Here is a 16968-nt window from a genome sequence, read left to right as displayed (position 1 = left end):
GATGTCAGGTGTGTTGTGTTGTGATGTCAGGTGTGTGTTGTGATGTCAGGTGCACATTGTGGTGTCAGGTGTGTGTTGTGATGTCAGGTGTGTGTTGTGATGTCAGGTGCACATTGTGGTGTCAGGTGTGTGTTGTGGTGTCAGGTGCACGTCGTGGTGTCAGGTGTGTGTTGTCAGGTGCACGTCGTGGTGTCAGGTGTGTGTTGTGGTGTCAGGTGCACGTCGTGCGATGCAGTGAACACTGAGGTGAAGCCTCAGAGCCTCTCGGCTGGTGTTCGGTTGTGTTTCTACACGTTCGCTGACTGCGAGCTGAGAGAGAGAGAGAGAAAAAAAAAAGTAGCGTCTGTGCGGCGCGTTTGATCACCAAGAAAACCCTCTTGTGTCAAACTTCCTCCGACTCCCAACTTTTTCGAAAAAGACCCCAAATCAAAGAGCATCGCGGAGCAAGAAGAAGAAAAAGAAGAAGAAGAAGAAAAAAGAGAAAGACTCAACCGCACAACCCCCTCGAAATAGCATGAAGAGAAATATGTATCAAAATATCATCAGTCATCTTTTTTCTCCAAGAAATAAGTCCAAAAGCACAAGGGGGGGGGGGGCAGATAGCATCACCTGCACGCTGCACACACGTCCTTGGACGTCCCCAGTTTAGTATTTTTTGTGTGCTTGATGTGATGTTGTCGTCGTTGACTGGATATGCAGCGAGCGTCATATTTGCGTAGCTCCTCACTCAAGAGCGAGTGCATCCTTGAGCCCGGGCTCGAGGCGTGACAGCAACGCGCCGCAGTGTGCGAGCGCGTCTCAGTCGCTGCGTCGCCGATGCGTTTTTCGAGGTGGAGGTGATGATGATGATGATGTCGCTTCAGTTAGCGAGCGGGACGAGGACCTCTGGAGCACAAACACCGCCTGCAGACGCTCGGCGGTGGCGGGCGCTGGGGTCCAGCAGCCTCATAGAGGGCGGATATTAAGACTTGCATGGGAAGAAGTCAGCACATACACTTACACCAACACATGGGTATGCATCTCAGCCAAGGTCCCACCCAAGAGATGTGTGTGTGTGCGTGTGTGTGCGTTCCACTCTATGTGTACACAGCCCCCAAAAAGACTTCAAAACAAGAAAAAAGGAAAAACATGCAACAAAAATACCTTCGTCTCGAGGCTTGTTCATTGAAGATTCATCATGTTTTTTTGTGAGCGGACCTAGGGTTAAGAAAAAAAGGGGGGAAAAAGAGAAAAGACAAAATTCAAAAAAGATTACTGGCAAAAAACGGAAAAAAAAAGAAATATCAAAAAAAGAAAAGAAGAAAGAGCAAAAAGGACAAATCAGCAAGAGTTCATGGGTGCTTATTGTTTTGCGTTGTATTTTTTTGTCTTTAAAAAGAGTACAAAAGCAAAAACAAAAGGCATCACAGACACAGATTCATCACAAGAAAAGACACAAGATCAAAGAAAACTGATTTTTTTTGGATTTTCTTCTCTCCCCTGCAGAAGAAAAACGTTTTCTCTCTTCCCTCAAACCTCGTTTGTCCCCTGAGACGCACTGATTCTGGAGGGGGGGGGGGGGGTAATGTGGAGAAACAAGGCCTCTGTGGTTTAAAGACCCCCCCCACCCCCACCCCCCCAAAACCCCCACACCATGTGACCAGAAAAAACACAGCTCCTCTTACAAGAAAAACAACAGGCAAAGAAGAGGACACCTATGGAACAACAGCAGGGTGCGTTCAGGGGTCCTGATGCCTCAAACCTCAAATCTAACAGCAGTAAAAACACACACACACACACACACACACACACACACACACACACACACACACACACACACTCACAGGAAATGCAAAGGGATTTAGCCTGACACAGTGAACACACACACACACACCCTGCAACGACAAACGACATGTTAAACAGACACAACAGAGCACAGTCTGTGTTCCTGCGTGGGTGTGTGTGTGTGTGTGTGTGTGTGTGTGTGTCATTATTTAGTGCTTATAGCAGAGAGCGTTCCCCTCGGGTCGGGTAAATAATGACAGAGAACAACAGCGAGCGTGTCAACTTGAAGTGAGGAGCTAGCGCGGCGCTAATTGCGCGGAGGAGTTTCAGGTAGAAGGTGAACGCACCGAGATCCCTTCTGCCCACCGGCTGGCGTCTTATGGAGAGAGAGAGAGAGAGAGAGAGAGAGAGAGAGAGAGAGAGAGAGAGAGAGAGAGAGAGAGAGAGAGAACAACCTCCTCCTGTCTTCTCTCCGTCATCGCGTCTCTGCTTGTTTATTTGTTGATGAACGACTCGTGACGCGTTCAGGGACCTCGACCGTGACGAAGCGGTTTGTGTGTCATCAACGCTGCGCCTGCTTCTCCTCGTGCAGTCGTTAGCAGGAAGTGAGGAGTTTAGGGGCGGATACAAAGATTCAAAGATACAAAACGGGCTTTGACGTCTGGTGTTGTGGTTCTTGCTTCATTTCGGTCTCAGCAGAGACTCAAACAGAACGCTGGTGTGCAGCGTTCACCTCGGCTTTCATACGGAGAGTGTTGCAGGAAATACTCCTCAGCTTTCAGAGGGAAAGTACTTCTACGAAAGTACTTTCCACCTTTTCATCGCGCGCGCTTTCATCTCGTGAAGCGACTTTGTGAACTTTGCGGTTTGGCAAGAAAACTGTGTTTTACTGAGAGGAAAGTGTGCAGGGAAAGAAACTTCCTGGAAGAGAGGAAGAGTCTGCTGCGCTTCACACAGTTTTAAAGTAAAGAGTACACACAGAAACATGTCACATCAAAGCCCTCAACACACACAATAACACAACCCAGACGTCATGACTCAACAACAAACGGACTTCTCAGAAAAAATCGGATTATTTTGCATTAAAGTTCTTAATTAAATGTGAAAATAGTCCGTTACCAGAACCATGAGGTCACTTCATTTGACTCATCTGTTAAATTAACACAAAAGAAAACCCAACATTGTGTCGTGAGAGCAGGTTTCGTCCAGCAGCTCAACAGGTTGAAGCTCGCGGGCCTTCAGGTGAGTTTGGTGTTGTCTTGTTCTTTGGTGGTAGAAACTGTCCGACCGTCCTCTCCGATGTACGAGTGCTCGTTGGTTTCCATCCCGCGGTGTGTTTTGTTCTTGGGGTTCGTCGTCCCGGCTGTGTTTTGGGCAACACGGGAACCTTCTTTCATCTAAGTCCAGGAGGCCGGTGAGCATGCCGCTGGCTCCGTCTACTTCCTGGCAGCGTGAGCGTTTTAGTGACTCAGGTGACCTGCAGGCCTCGACCTCTGGAGGCCGGGAAGGTTCAAAATATGGAGGCGAAGGTTACCGAGACCAACACGGCATCCTTTGACCCTGAGCAGAGCTCTGCAGCACTCGACTGAGACCTGATGACTCTGAGAGGTGAAGTTCAGTCATGACACTGAGGATGAGGTTTGAATGTTTTCCTTTTCAACCTGCAAACTGAAGATGACGATCACGACCACGTCTGGGATTCAAAGACCTGTTTTTGTTGGAAGAAAAAACGTGTTTACACTCGATCAGTGAGTGTTTCACTGTTCTCGTGCTTTGCAGACGTGGGTGTGCGTCAGTAAAGTGACACGTTGTGTGTCTGCTCCTCCCTCACCAGTAAAAGTCCTGGTTCATGATTTACCACCAGGTGTCCAGTTCATCTTTCTAACACACGTTACTACGAGGCTGAGGCGGATTCTCCAGCGCAGCGATGAAGACCCGAGCTGACTCCGCCCACTGAGGAAGATGAGATGGAGATGCAAGCCGTGAGGAAGAGGACCTTGAGTTTTTATGTTTCTCTCGAACAGATGCATAGAAATCGGGACTAATGCCGTCTTTCCCCTTTTGAAAGAATGCAGAAAAACTGTTTTTAGAGCAAACTAATGAGAGGAACGACGACGATGATGATTTATGATTTATGCACGACGTCAGAACTCTGCACTGAAAAAGTTTGTCAAGCGGCGAAGAGGTTTGAACATCGAAGGAAGATGAGACATCACAAACATTTTTTAGGGGGGGGGGGGGATATGATAAAATTGGGGGCAGCAGGAACAGAGACGAGTCTGAGTGACAGCTCAACGAGAGGAGCAGGGAGGAGGAGGAGTGGAGGATGTTTCTGGACATTTCACTAGCAAAGATGATGAGGAAACACACACACACACACACACACACACACACACACACACACTTGTCTTTTGATGACAAAAATAGCAGCACATACAATAGTGAAGCAGCCAGAATGAACAGCAGTAGTATTTCAGCTCATGTCTAAAAATAGAAGAGGACACCCGACACAGCCGGGTATTGTGGGTAACAGAAAAATTAGACTGAAACGTGTTGTATGAAGCGTGTCGTATGAAGCGTGTTCTTTTTGCATGTCGTAACCAATCCCCTGTGCACGAGTATTTAGCACCTAAAAATTGTGTATCCTCTCTCTGTCTCTCTCTTCCTCTCTCTCTCTCTCTCTTTCTCTCTGTCTCTCTCTCTCTCTCTCTCTCTCTCTCTCTCTCTGTCTCTCTCTCTCTCTCTCTCTCTCTCTCTCTCTCTCTCTCTCTCTCTCTCTCTCTCTCTCTCTCTCTCTCTCTCTCTCTCTCTCTCTCTCTCTCTCTCTCTCTCTCTCTCTCTCACGTAACGCTTCACGCCTTCACGCGTCCGTTCTACCGCGCACATGCAGAACACACATCAGACATCCGGCTGCAAGAGGTGTGTGTGTGCGTGTGTGTGTGTGTGTGTGTGTGTGTGTGTGCTGTGCACTCAGGTGTACGCATGTCGTCAACGCTCAATGACAGCAACTAGTTGCTCACTCGGTGGATGGCAGCGTGAAGCGCCTTCACCTCACGCTGGTTTGAAGTTCCCTCTGCGGGGAAATAAAATCTGATCATTATGCTGATTTATTTCATTTTAATGCAAAACTGTGCAGTTTTTAGAAAGATTGTTTCACTTATACTAACAAGTGAAACTATATTTGTTCTGCTGCTAACCGGACGTAATATTTTTTCTTTTTGGAGACACTTGTACAGGAAGAGATGTGGAGGAGGAACTCCTTCACCATCGAGTGCATGAAGAGTCTGCTGGTGGGAGGATCAGACACAATAATGTGTAAAGAACTATTCTTCTAGGTTTGAATCATATTTCACGCGTTAGGTTGCAGAACAGGCTCTTCACAAATAGATGCTTTGTAGTATTTGGTGGAAGGAATTGTTCAAACAGTATCATCCTTTTTCTGTTACGCACATCAGCGTTTTAATACCTTCATTTGAGCGCAAAGTGAAGACGGAGGCAGAGGATGATCACGCCGTCTGTGGATGAGAGCCAGTGTGTGTGTGTGTGTGTGTGTGTGTGTGTGAGGAGGTGTTGAGCAGCTCATTTAGGCAACGTGTGCCCGTCCCACATGATGGACGAGGAAATGGAAGCGAGTCTGACAGCTTGTGAGCGAGCGTCAGCCCGGAATGATGGACGCCTGTACACGGGACTGAGAGTGTGTGTGAGTGAGTGTCTAAGAGTGTGTGTGTGAGTGTGAGTGTGAGTGTGTGTGTGTGTGAGTGTGTGTGTGTGAGTGTGAGCGAGCGAGAGAGACGAGATGGGAACATTGTCCTGCAGCCAAAATATGGCAGCCCAAACACAGCGAATAACTCAATACCATTTTCTGCTCTACACAAGTGTTTGTGTGTGTGTGTGTATATGTATGTATATGTATGTGTGTGTGTGTGTGTGTGTGTGAGTCACAGATGGGTAAACTGTGACTCCACTACAACAACAGTGAGCTCTTGTGTCCTGTCGAGGTGCCGCGCTCTCCCTTCAGAAAACACTGTAAGTTGGATGCATACAGTCGTCATTAGCTCCTCCCCTTTGCCCCCCCCCCTCCTCTTGTATCATCAACTCTCAATTCAGTTCCCTCAATTAAATCACGCGGTTCGCCTGGCTGTGTATCAGCAGCGTCGGAGAATATAAAGTGGGAAAACCTCGCGAGCTCCAGAAGAAACACGGAGCCGTGAAATGCTTGAGTTTGAAGCTGGAGTCTGAACGTACATGTGCTACATGTGTAGCTGGAGTCTGCTCTACATGTGCTACATGTGTAGCTGGAGTCAGCTCTACATGTGCTACATGTGTAGCTGGAGTCAGCTCTACATGTGCTACATGTGTAGCTGGAGTCAGCTCTACATGTGCTACATGTGTAGCTGGAGTCAGCTCTACATGTGCTACATGTGTAGCTGGAGTCAGCTCTATATGTGCTACATGTGTAGCTGGAGTCAGCTCTACATGTGCTACATGTGTAGCTGGAGTCTGCTCTACATGTGCTACATGTGTAGCTGGAGTCTGCTCTACATGTGCTACATGTGTAGCTGGAGTCTGCTCTACATGTGCTACATGTGTAGCTGGAGTCAGCTCTACATGTGCTACATGTGTAGCTGGAGTCAGCTCTATATGTGCTACATGTGTAGCTGGAGTCTGCTCTACATGTGCTACATGTGTAGCTGGAGTCAGCTCTACATGTGCTACATGTGTAGCTGGAGTCTGCTCTACATGTGCTACATGTGTAGCTGGAGTCAGCTCTACATGTGCTACATGTGTAGCTGGAGTCAGCTCTACATGTGCTACATGTGTAGCTGGAGTCAGCTCTACATGTGCTACACGTGTAGCTGGAGGTAGCTCTACATGTGCTACATGTGTAGCTGGAGTCAGCTCTACATGTGCTACATGTGTAGCTGGAGTCTGAACGTACATGTGAAAATAGCTGAATATATATGAAAATAGTGGAACATATATATATGAAAATAGTGGCACATAGCTGAATACAGCTGAAAGTAATTGAATATAGCTGAAAATAGCAGAATACATAGAAACATACATAGAAAAGGCAACTACCTGATGAAAAGTGTCACAGCCCTGAAGCAACTAATATTAGCCTCTGAGGGGCGTTCAATGTCACGGGACAAAGACAAAGCGTGGCCATGATGGCGTCCCGGCTTGTTTGTTTAGACTTCCTGTCGTTCTTCGTGTGGTTTTGGGATCTCGTTTTGCAATTTTATCTGTTCAAAAAGAAAAGAATTGCATGGGAAAGTCGCTCACGTCCATCTTTTCCACTCCAACTTCATTACGCTGCAGTAATTTAAAACATTGTTTCCCTCCTTGTTTTTCGGGGGAATTAGATGCGTCGCGGCTGAGCGGGCTTCGGCTTCGGCGCTTTAATCTCATTCCACGTTCTTCTCTGGAGAGCGCGCTTAAATAAGGAGACATTTAATATGCGTGGAAGGTGCTGCGAATGTTTTGGATGTATTAATACACCACGAGGGTTTCTGAGGCAAACACTATGTGGGGTGAAATAACAGCTCCTGTGATATGAAACAGAGAGAACATGTCTGTGGATTCTGTCGCTAAGTCGAGCAATGAAAAGCATGTTTATTGACAGCTGACCAAAGATGAATATCCAATAAGGACTGTATATTAGATTCTCTTTTGACAGTTTTCTTCTAGTTTTCTGACCTCAAGCGTTTCTTTGCTGATTGACATGTTTTGTTTATGTGATTATTTGACTATTGTCACGTTCATTCTTGAGTTACGGCCGACAAAAAAGGTGTTTTCTGAGGTCTGAGTGACCTTTGACCACCGAATCAGGCGTTCCCGGCATGAAGGCGGGGCCAGACGGTGCGGAGGCATTGTGTTTGACGAGTCAAGTACTTGAAGTATTTCATTAACAGTTCAAGAGTCGTCCTGTAGCGCCGCGTTCTCCGCCCACTACATATGAACCCTTGAAATCAAACACGTTGAGTTCCTTCCCTCGGCCCTCTGGGAGTCATAAGACACAGCCTCTACATTACGGTCGTGTCGTATCTGTCTTTTCTTCTCTTGTTCTTGGCCTCTGATCAGACGCCTCTCTGGCGGCGGCGGCGGCGTTGCGCTGCAGTTGATCCGTGTACTCGCTGAACGCTCTCTGGCTTCCTGCAGATGCAACATACAGACTCTGACAGCCGCTCTCTCTCTGACTGGCACGCCGTCATATCCAGTAACAGGAACGCCGCTTCCCGTTGAAACGCCGTCTCCAGCTGCCGCGCGACGCGTTCAGGAGCTCTCGGGCTGCGTGTCCGACTACATCTCCATCGCTTGGTACACGTGTTACTGCCACGGTGACGCCGCCGCGAGTCTCTTCACCTCTTTCTGTCTGACAATTTATCTTTTTACTCTCGTTTCCCTTTTCCCACTTCACTCCCCTCCTCCCCTCCTCGTTCTCTCAGACCGAGGGCCTGAGAAGTATCGCTCAAACTTGGCTGATGGGCGAGAATTAAATAGAAAGAAGTGAAAAGGAGAAGGATGGAGGGGACAAGGACACGTAGGTTATGCTGACGGACCCTTTTCTACTCAAAGTAATGTGATTGGACGAGGCCGAGAGAGAGAGAGAGAGAGAGAGAGAACAGCTGTGTGTGCTGTATAAAGGAATCTGTCATTTGTTCAGGTATTAAGGTTCAGAGGAGGAAAATGAGTGGAGGAAAGTCCGTGTGTGAGAGGAGAGAAGTGTTTATAATGGCAGAGCAAGGAAAGGAAACAAGGTGGAGAAAGAGTCGCAGGCTAGCGTTGGTCTTTTTGTCACATGTTCCTCAATCCTCTTCCTCCTTTCAGCGCTCCTCCTCCTCATGGCGTTTACAGAAACAGACCAAAACGTCACAAAACCTTCTCATTTCACATGTAAAGGTAAGTTTCTGCAAAAATTAGACAGTTTGATGGGACTTCAAGGACTCCTCGACTCTGATTGGCTGTTTATTTATTTTCTTCGGCGCAAAAGAAGAGAAGAGATCTCATGTGCTACGTCACGACATTATGACAATGAAATGAACGGCGTTAGCGACAGCTGCTTTAAAAGAGGACAACATCATGAAGTAAGAGGTGAAAGGCTCGCCGGCAACGACAAGAACACAAAGTAAAAAAGATAAAAAGATAAAGAGATGACAGCTGGAAAGAGATAAAGAGGTAAACATGGATGGAGGGAGAGTGGCGGGAGGCAGACGTAGTGACATTTACAGAGCGCTGGTGATCGAGTAGGCATGAAGGTTAAAGCCATTTGCTCCCCATGTAGCCTCACACACACACACACACACGTAGGCTTGTCTGCTGATGCGTTCATGCATGCGCTGTGTGTACAAATGTGCGCGTTAGAGTTCAGACTCAGTTGCAGTGCGTGTCTCTGCTCTCACACTGCGAGACAACGCGGTGGTTTTACAGTGATCACAGGATCACACACCTCCATCCTCCCTTCACCCAGCTCGACACCGTTAGCAACGTTAGCTCTTCTTCAGGGGGCCGAACAAAGGAAAGAACAATAGTTTCACTGCTGCCTGTGTGCACATCCATGGTCATCTTCTTATGCGTGAGAAGTGATGTGCATGTGTGTGAGGCGCTAACCCTGGACGACACTGTGTCGACATGACACTGTGAGAGTGTGTTTTTATTTTAATAACTGACCGGTGTGAGTCCTTAGAGTCCAGAAAGAAGCGAGTAAAGTCTGTGCTGAATATCTTTCATAATGGAGACATTCAAGTGCAAAATCAACGTTTTAAGCCAGAATTGAGCTTTTTGATGAAAGACCAGACGACACTCGTGTTCGTGTTTTAGATTCCGGTGGAGGCTGCGTGTATATTTTGGGAGGAGGGGAGTTGTTTCGGATCCAGAGGGTCTTACATTTATTTCATTCTTCACAACATGCATATTCCTGAAAGCCCCTCCACCAACGGAGCCGGTCCGCTCCACATCTGGATGCTGCTCCCTCGGCTCCCTGTGTAGTGATGGATTGAAGACTCTCACTCCATCTCCCATGATGCCCCTGGGTCTGTCAAAACAGCGCCCGCTGTTTGTCTCCCGGTGTAAAAGATAACTGGAAGGCTTCCTGTTAACCGTTCTGACATTTGCAGTGTTGTCAGCAGAGTTGAGCGGCGCTCTTTATTGGGCTAACCTTTGAGGAGCGAGGAGTCTTCATGTTGTCTTGACACATGGGGAAGCAGGCGGAGGTAAAGGGAAGCAGGAAAACAGGAAAAAGATGGCGGGGAAGGTTATGCTATCAACGTGCCGACAGGCTGCTCTGTTGCCATTTCGTGTAGTATTTCCTCTGTGAGGTGATGTCTTTGTCCAGGGAAAACACAAAGGAGACGATCTGTGCGTTTGAAGAGCGGTTCCACCCTCCTGGCGGTTCCCGCCCCAAACGAGGGCCCGCTGGTGATCTGAGCACAACCCCTCCGGTGTGATCCGAGATCACGTCCCTGTTTATCTGTCCGTGTGGGCTTTGAGCTGCTGATGCCGCTTCAACACCAAAGCGGCTTCCATCACATGCAACACGGAGGCCTCCTCCAGTCGACCCCTTCATCCTCCTCCCCCTCCTCCTCCTCCTCTTCATCTACAGCCCAGTGTGCAGCGTTGAGAGGGATCCATCGGCAGGAAGGGAACATCGTATCCATCAAGGTGTTTGCCTTCGTGTGTGATCGCCTGAAAGAGAAGAATCTCTGTGTTCTCGTCATATCTATTCACAGAGTCTGCCGTGTGAGACGGGCCTTTGTCGCCTGGTGAGGAGGTAAGGGGAGGACGGCTCGCGAGTTAGACCGCAATCTTGGAAAGGGAGAGAGGGAGGGAGGGAGGGGGATTCAGCTGCTCGCCATCTGAAACCAAACCAATACATGCAAATCCTGCACGCCGTCCCTGTGACTCGGTGCACTATCAATGCTGTTGCTGCACAGTGGAAACAGCGCGGGAGAGATGTGTAGTTTTGGGGGCTGACTCTTTGCCATCTTCCCTCCCTGCCGACGCTCCTCATGCCGACAGAGCAGAGCACTGTGGGAACGCCGAGACGGAGCACTGGGACTAATTTAGGTCAAAAGGCCCGGGAGCGACACCGAGATGCAGACACACATCCCCGTTTCCTCTTTCTTTGTGTCTTCTTGTGGCTCTTCGAACTGTCCCTGCTCCTCGTGTGTGCAGATTTTATTAGAGGAGGTGGAGGGGGGAGGAGGGGTGAATTATGCCTGCAATCACGGAGTTATGAAATCCGGAGAGATTTCTAGTCACACCAATTTGTCCCACTGAGGTCGTCTGAAATGGGATGGAAATCCTGCTCAACGTGAAGCGCCAAAATAAAGGAGGCTCCCGGGAAATAAGGCAGGAAGTGAGTACAGAGACATAACGCAGAGCGTGTTATGTTAACGCTTCTGGACAGTTCAATTGCCACACACACACACACACACACACACCCTGTAGTCGTCGCGGCATCGCGAGAGACCAAACCCGGAGCTGTTGCATTTCCTCTAGAATCGAGCAGCTCGGCGTAGCGCTGATTGGATATTTCAATAAAGAAATAACTTTTAATAGATGCAGCGCCTTATGGATTAAAACAAATTGCTGGTTTCCCTGCAGATCCCATGACTCGCTGGTGAAGTGCTCTTGTGTTCCCGTCTGTTGGGCGACGGCCGGCCGGGGAGTTCTTTGAGACGCTTTAAACGCTTACACCTTTTAAAGCCTTTAAGCTGAGCGGCCCATTACTTTAGCTTTTAGATAACTCACTAAATCAGACCTAATTTATTGGCCTTGTTGTTTTTCTCAAAAGGATATGTTTTATAGCTCCTTATATTGTGTTATTATATTTGATTTGCTGTCTTTTCATATTCACTCTCCGTTCACGGAGCCTTCCAGCGAAAGCCCTTCACGCTGTTGTTCTCGTGTAACTAGACAGGCAACGAACATTTAACATGAATTTACTTCAGATTGATTTGCATGCATGAACTTTTAAACCTTTTATCGACTTGTACGGCCATTTCGTCATGTTCTCTGAATGTCTAGTGAGAAATAAAACACTTAACATATGAATAATATAATGGTCTGTGGCTCATAAGCCGGTTGTCTGGTGCACTGACATGCTCACTGGAAGCGTAACTCCACCAGCTGGAGGCAGAATAAAGACACAAGTGCTGGATTTCAATCCAATCTTCCAGTAATTCACCCCCAAAAAAAACATAAAAATATCAAGTGAAGTATGAGAAACACAGTTAATCGCCTCGCACACGTGGTGCAAGGAGAGTCTGAGCCCTGCTGGGTGAGGAGGTGACCCCATGGGTTCATTTCTCACAGGAGTTCCTCCACATCGAGCAGTGAGTGACGGGCGTCTTGACAGGAAGCAGCAGACGCTGGTGCTTCGTTGTGTGTCTGTGTCTGTGTCTGTGTCTGTGTCTGTGTCTGTGCTGCTGGACGTCAGCTGATGTTCGTTCAGCTTCTTCTGGCGGTTCCGCCTCACAGCGATGAACCCACTGACTGAGCATCACTTGATGGAGGAACGTTGTTGGTTCGTGACCTCTGACGTGCACGACACAACGATGTGAGGACAAAGATGAGTTACATGATCTATTAAACATAATAAACATGCTTATAATGCGCTGTGATCTGCTCATAGCGCTGCATTGTTAGAGTTATATATGCACACTTACATATGCATAATGCTCACAGCATTGAACACACATTATAAGTGTTGTGATAGTTTAGATTTAGTGTAATTTTTCAAAAAGATTTGTTGATATTTTTTCACTTTACTGAAAACAAACGACGACCACTTTGAGTAACTCATCATCATATCATTATAATGCATTATAATACAGATTATAATGCATTATAATACAGATTATAATGCAGTAAGTAAAAGGGAGGTAAAACAATGGTAATTATAATACTATATGTCACAATGTGCTGTCATGAAATGCTTTATTATGTGTTATTATTATTGTAATAGAGCATTATAAATATGGGTATCACTGTGATTACACAGAGCTACAAGTGTTACATAAAATGTTGATGATGTAATATCTAAATACAGACAATCTCATTTAATATCCACCACACGTGAACGTGTGTGTTTCTGTGCACACACACACACACACACACACACATCTGTGTGCTGGATCACGTGGTTGCAGTGTGTGAGGTGTTGGAGCTGCAGCGATGATGACATCACTGAGCGCTGAGCGGCCATTAACACTCGCCGGCAGCTCCGCCCACTAACCCGTGATGACTTACAGCGACGACTATCAGAGACACAACACACCATGAGACACACAACACACTATGAGACACACAACACACTATGAGAGACACAACACACCATGAGAGACACAACACACTATGAGAGACACACACACTATGAGACACAACACACTATCAGAGACACAACACACTATGAGAGACACACACACTATGAGACACAACACACCATCAGAGACACAACACACCATCAGAGACACAACACACTATGAGAGACACAACACACCATGAGAGACACAACACACTATGAGAGACACAACACACTATGAGACACAACACACTATGAGAGACACAACACACCATGAGAGACACAACACACTATGAGAGACACAACACACTAAGAGACACAACACACTAAGAGACACAACACACTATGAGAGACACAACACACTATGAGACACAACACACCATCAGAGACACAACACACTATGAGACACAACACACCATCAGAGACACAACACACTATCAGAGACACAACACACTATCAGAGACACAACACACTATGAGAGACACAACACACTATCAGAGACACAACACACTATCAGAGACACAACACACTATCAGAGACACAACACACTATCAGAGACACAACACACTATGAGACACAACACACTATGAGAGACACAACACACCATGAGAGACACAACACACCATGAGAGACACAACACACTATGAGAGACACAACACACCATGAGAGACACAACACACTATGAGAGACACAACACACCATGAGAGACACAACACACTATGAGAGACACAACACACCATGAGAGACACAACACACTATGAGAGACACAACACACCATCAGAGACACAACACATTATGAGACACAACACACTATGAGAGACACAACACACTATGAGAGACACAACACACTATGAGAGACACAACACACCATCAGAGACACAACACACTATCAGAGACACAACACACTATCAGAGACACAACACACTATCAGAGACACAACACACTATCAGAGACACAACACACTATCAGAGACACAAGCTTCTACCATCAGGCTGGTGAACACACACACACACACACACACACAGACACACACTGAACGGCTGCTGCTGTGCCTTCATGACCGTACTTGTACTTTTGTGGCTGTGCACGGTGCAGCTTGTACGCTGGTTGTGTAATACTGTCATCACATGGTTGAGTATTATTTGTGTTCATTGTTGACCTTTCATTGTAATTCAGTGTGTTATCTTTTCATCGTGCAGTGTAACTCTGTTGTTTGTGCGCAGGACATTTAAAATATCTTGCCTCTTACCTCTGGATAACCTCTCTGTCCATTCATCCCTCCTTCAAGCTCTCCCTTTCTCTCTTCTCCCTGCCCTCCCATTCAGAGCTGTGGGAGGCAGCGGCCTGGCAGAGGGAGCTGTGTGTGTGTGTGTGTGTGTGTGTGTGTGTGTGTGTGTGTGTGTGTGTGTGTGTGTGTGCGCGTGTTCGGCGTGCAGGAGAGGCAATTTGCATTCACCGCCACCGGCCACCTCGGCTTCAGAAGCCCTGAAGAGATGGCCCTTTGAGCGGTATTGAAAGAGATGGAGTGTGTGTGTGTGTGTGTGTGTGTGTGTGTGTGTGTGTGTGTGTGTGTGTGTGTGTGTGTGTGTGGCGGGTGGGAAAGCGAGAAAAGGCAATACAACTCGTAATGCCGAATAAGCTATCTGTGTGCATGTGTCCCCACGCCAACAAGTGTGAGTCTTGTTTCCGTGTGTGTGTGTGTGTGTGTGTGTGTGTCTGTGTGTGTGCGTACAGCAGTCATACATCTATCCCTCGCAAACGAGCGGGATTATTTAGATTTCCTTCTATTGAAATGAGTAAGAGAGACGGATCCTCTTTAAATCAATTCCTCTGAGTTCAATACCACGATGCAACTGGACCTGGCAGCAACGGGCTTATCTCCGCCGCGCAGCGTTGCTCAGTTGCTGTTGGTCTCATCAGCAACACGGTACCGGGATCGCTGACCACGCTGGCCCGGGAAAGCGCCGACTCAGCAGCCCGGCGTGTGGACTCTATCAATAAAGCGGAGGATTAATTATTAAAAAGGCAAACACGCGCCGAGAGCGGAGCGCAATTTATGACTGTCCACTTCCCGCCGCACCCTGCGTGACAGCGCTGGATCCCGTTCAGCCTGCAACGCAGCGCGGACGCGAGCATCGTGCTGACGAAGCATTTAGAAAGCGCCGCACAAATATATGAGATGCAACGCACACTTAGCAACGAGAGTAATGTCCTGTTTTTTCCCCCTGCGTGTAAATCCATACGCAGCAGTGGAGCAGGAGAACGCTTCATGTTCACACTCACTAACGCGGCGCTCGCAGAGCTCAGGCCTGACGGGATCGCAGCGTCTTGTGATGCACGGCGGTGCGAGAGGGTTCGATTCCCGGGCGGTCCTTCTGTGGGGGGTGTGCACGTTCCCCAACAGTCCGAGGACAACGCACCGCTGGTTGTTTGGAGGCTCTGATGTGTGTGTCTGTCTCCGTGAGGTGGACCTTCGCCCAAAGTCAGCGGGGATGGGCTCTGTTACATTTTCCGCTCATCCTCTTCAGGGTCGTGGGGTCACGGCCCTGAAGAGGATGAGCGGTTTCGGTAAATGTGACGGATGGAATTGATTTGAGCAGCTTTAAACGTTTGGAGGCGACATGTCGGGCCTAGTGTGTCCACGAGAAGCGCGGCTACCCAACCACCGGGTCACGGTCCAAATCAAATCAAAGTCGGAAAAATGTTTTATTTTGAAAAATGACCGGATACATCTGTCCATGCGTAACCTCCAGACACGAGCCAAAGGGTTACGTCTGATACGTTTCCCCAAAAACTAAACTTAGAAGTCTGTTTCAACTCTGTGTTCTGGATTAAAATCAAAGCAGAATACACTGAGGAAAGCTCTGAAAACCTGCCTCCATTTGTGAAGCGTGTTTTAATGAAGTTACACGAGTGCTCGTAAAGGTTTACGTTACCGAGTGGAGTCAGTGGACGGGACATAAACACACGTCGTAGCAGAGAAACCAGCTCAGCGCTCCCACTGATTCACCGTAGTGGTGAGTTGTATCTTTATGCACTTCATAATGGTCTTCATGCCGGTCGTAGCATTTTATTACGTCATATTTATCGCCCACAACGTGAAGGTTGAGGACCGCATGTCCACATGCTTCACGCGTGAGGACGTGGGCTCTCGAGGAAAAAACTAGTTGAATCCTGAGGCCGTTAAACTGGAGACTGAAGAGACTCTGAACCCGCCGCCCCACCTGACCCTGTGTCTGTTAGGTGGCTGAACTGATAGGAGAGGCCGGATCAGACCGCATCAAATCCCATCAGAGGGACTTGATCAATCCCAGAGTTAACCCAGATGATATCCCAGATTGTGCCGTAAACTGTTACGGAATACAAGCCAAGAGAAGATGGGGAGTCAAAGCCTGAGAGATTATTATTTAAGCACTGTTGGGAAGTCAGTTCACACCGTCTGCAGTTTAAACCTCTTTCTGCCTTCATCACTCAGCCAAAGCGACTGATGATGACGAGCGGGAAGACAAGAGAAGAAGAGAAGTGTGGCGAGGAGGACGCGAGAGAAGACAAGAAGGACGGGAGGAAGGAGGGAACATGGTATGAAGTACGAAGAGAAGCGAGGAGGCAATGCACGAAAAGAGACATCACATGAAGATGGAGGAGGACGAAGAAGAAGAAGAAGAAGAGGAGAGGGAAGAATAAGTAGAGAAGGAGAAAGAGGAGGACAGAGGAGAGGGAAGAAGAGGTGGAGGAGGAAGAGTAGGAAGAAGAAGAAGAGGGGAGTCAATCAAAATGATGACCCACATGAACACACAAAAAGAGATCACATGAAGATGGAGGGAAGAGGAAGAGGAGGAAGAAGAAGAGGAGAAGAGGAGGACGACGACAGGGGAGTCGATCAAAATGATGACCCACAT

General features: G+C 47.7%; 1 protein-coding gene across 5 annotated transcripts in view; it reads right to left on the bottom strand.

Annotated features, from left to right (window-relative positions):
- nlgn2a (neuroligin 2a) overlaps window positions 1-16968 on the bottom strand; it is a 151347-nt gene that overhangs the window by 75528 nt on the left and 58851 nt on the right. For 4 of the 5 annotated variants that reach the window (XM_068587982.1, XM_068587981.1, XM_068587983.1 and 1 more), the window contains one exon: window positions 1144-1197. The exons of the other annotated variant lie outside the window; for it this stretch is intronic. In XM_068587982.1, coding sequence (XP_068444083.1) covers window positions 1144-1197 — 54 coding nt within the window. The remainder of the gene's footprint in view (window positions 1-1143; window positions 1198-16968) is intronic. 5 annotated transcript variants of the gene reach the window in all.

This window comes from Clinocottus analis, unplaced genomic scaffold (genome assembly GCF_023055335.1).
Source record: "Clinocottus analis isolate CAN_PGR_092001 unplaced genomic scaffold, fCliAna1.0.p SCAF_21, whole genome shotgun sequence".
Taxonomy (NCBI): domain Eukaryota; kingdom Metazoa; phylum Chordata; class Actinopteri; order Perciformes; family Cottidae; genus Clinocottus; species Clinocottus analis.
This window is presented reverse-complemented; position numbering and strand designations above follow the sequence as displayed.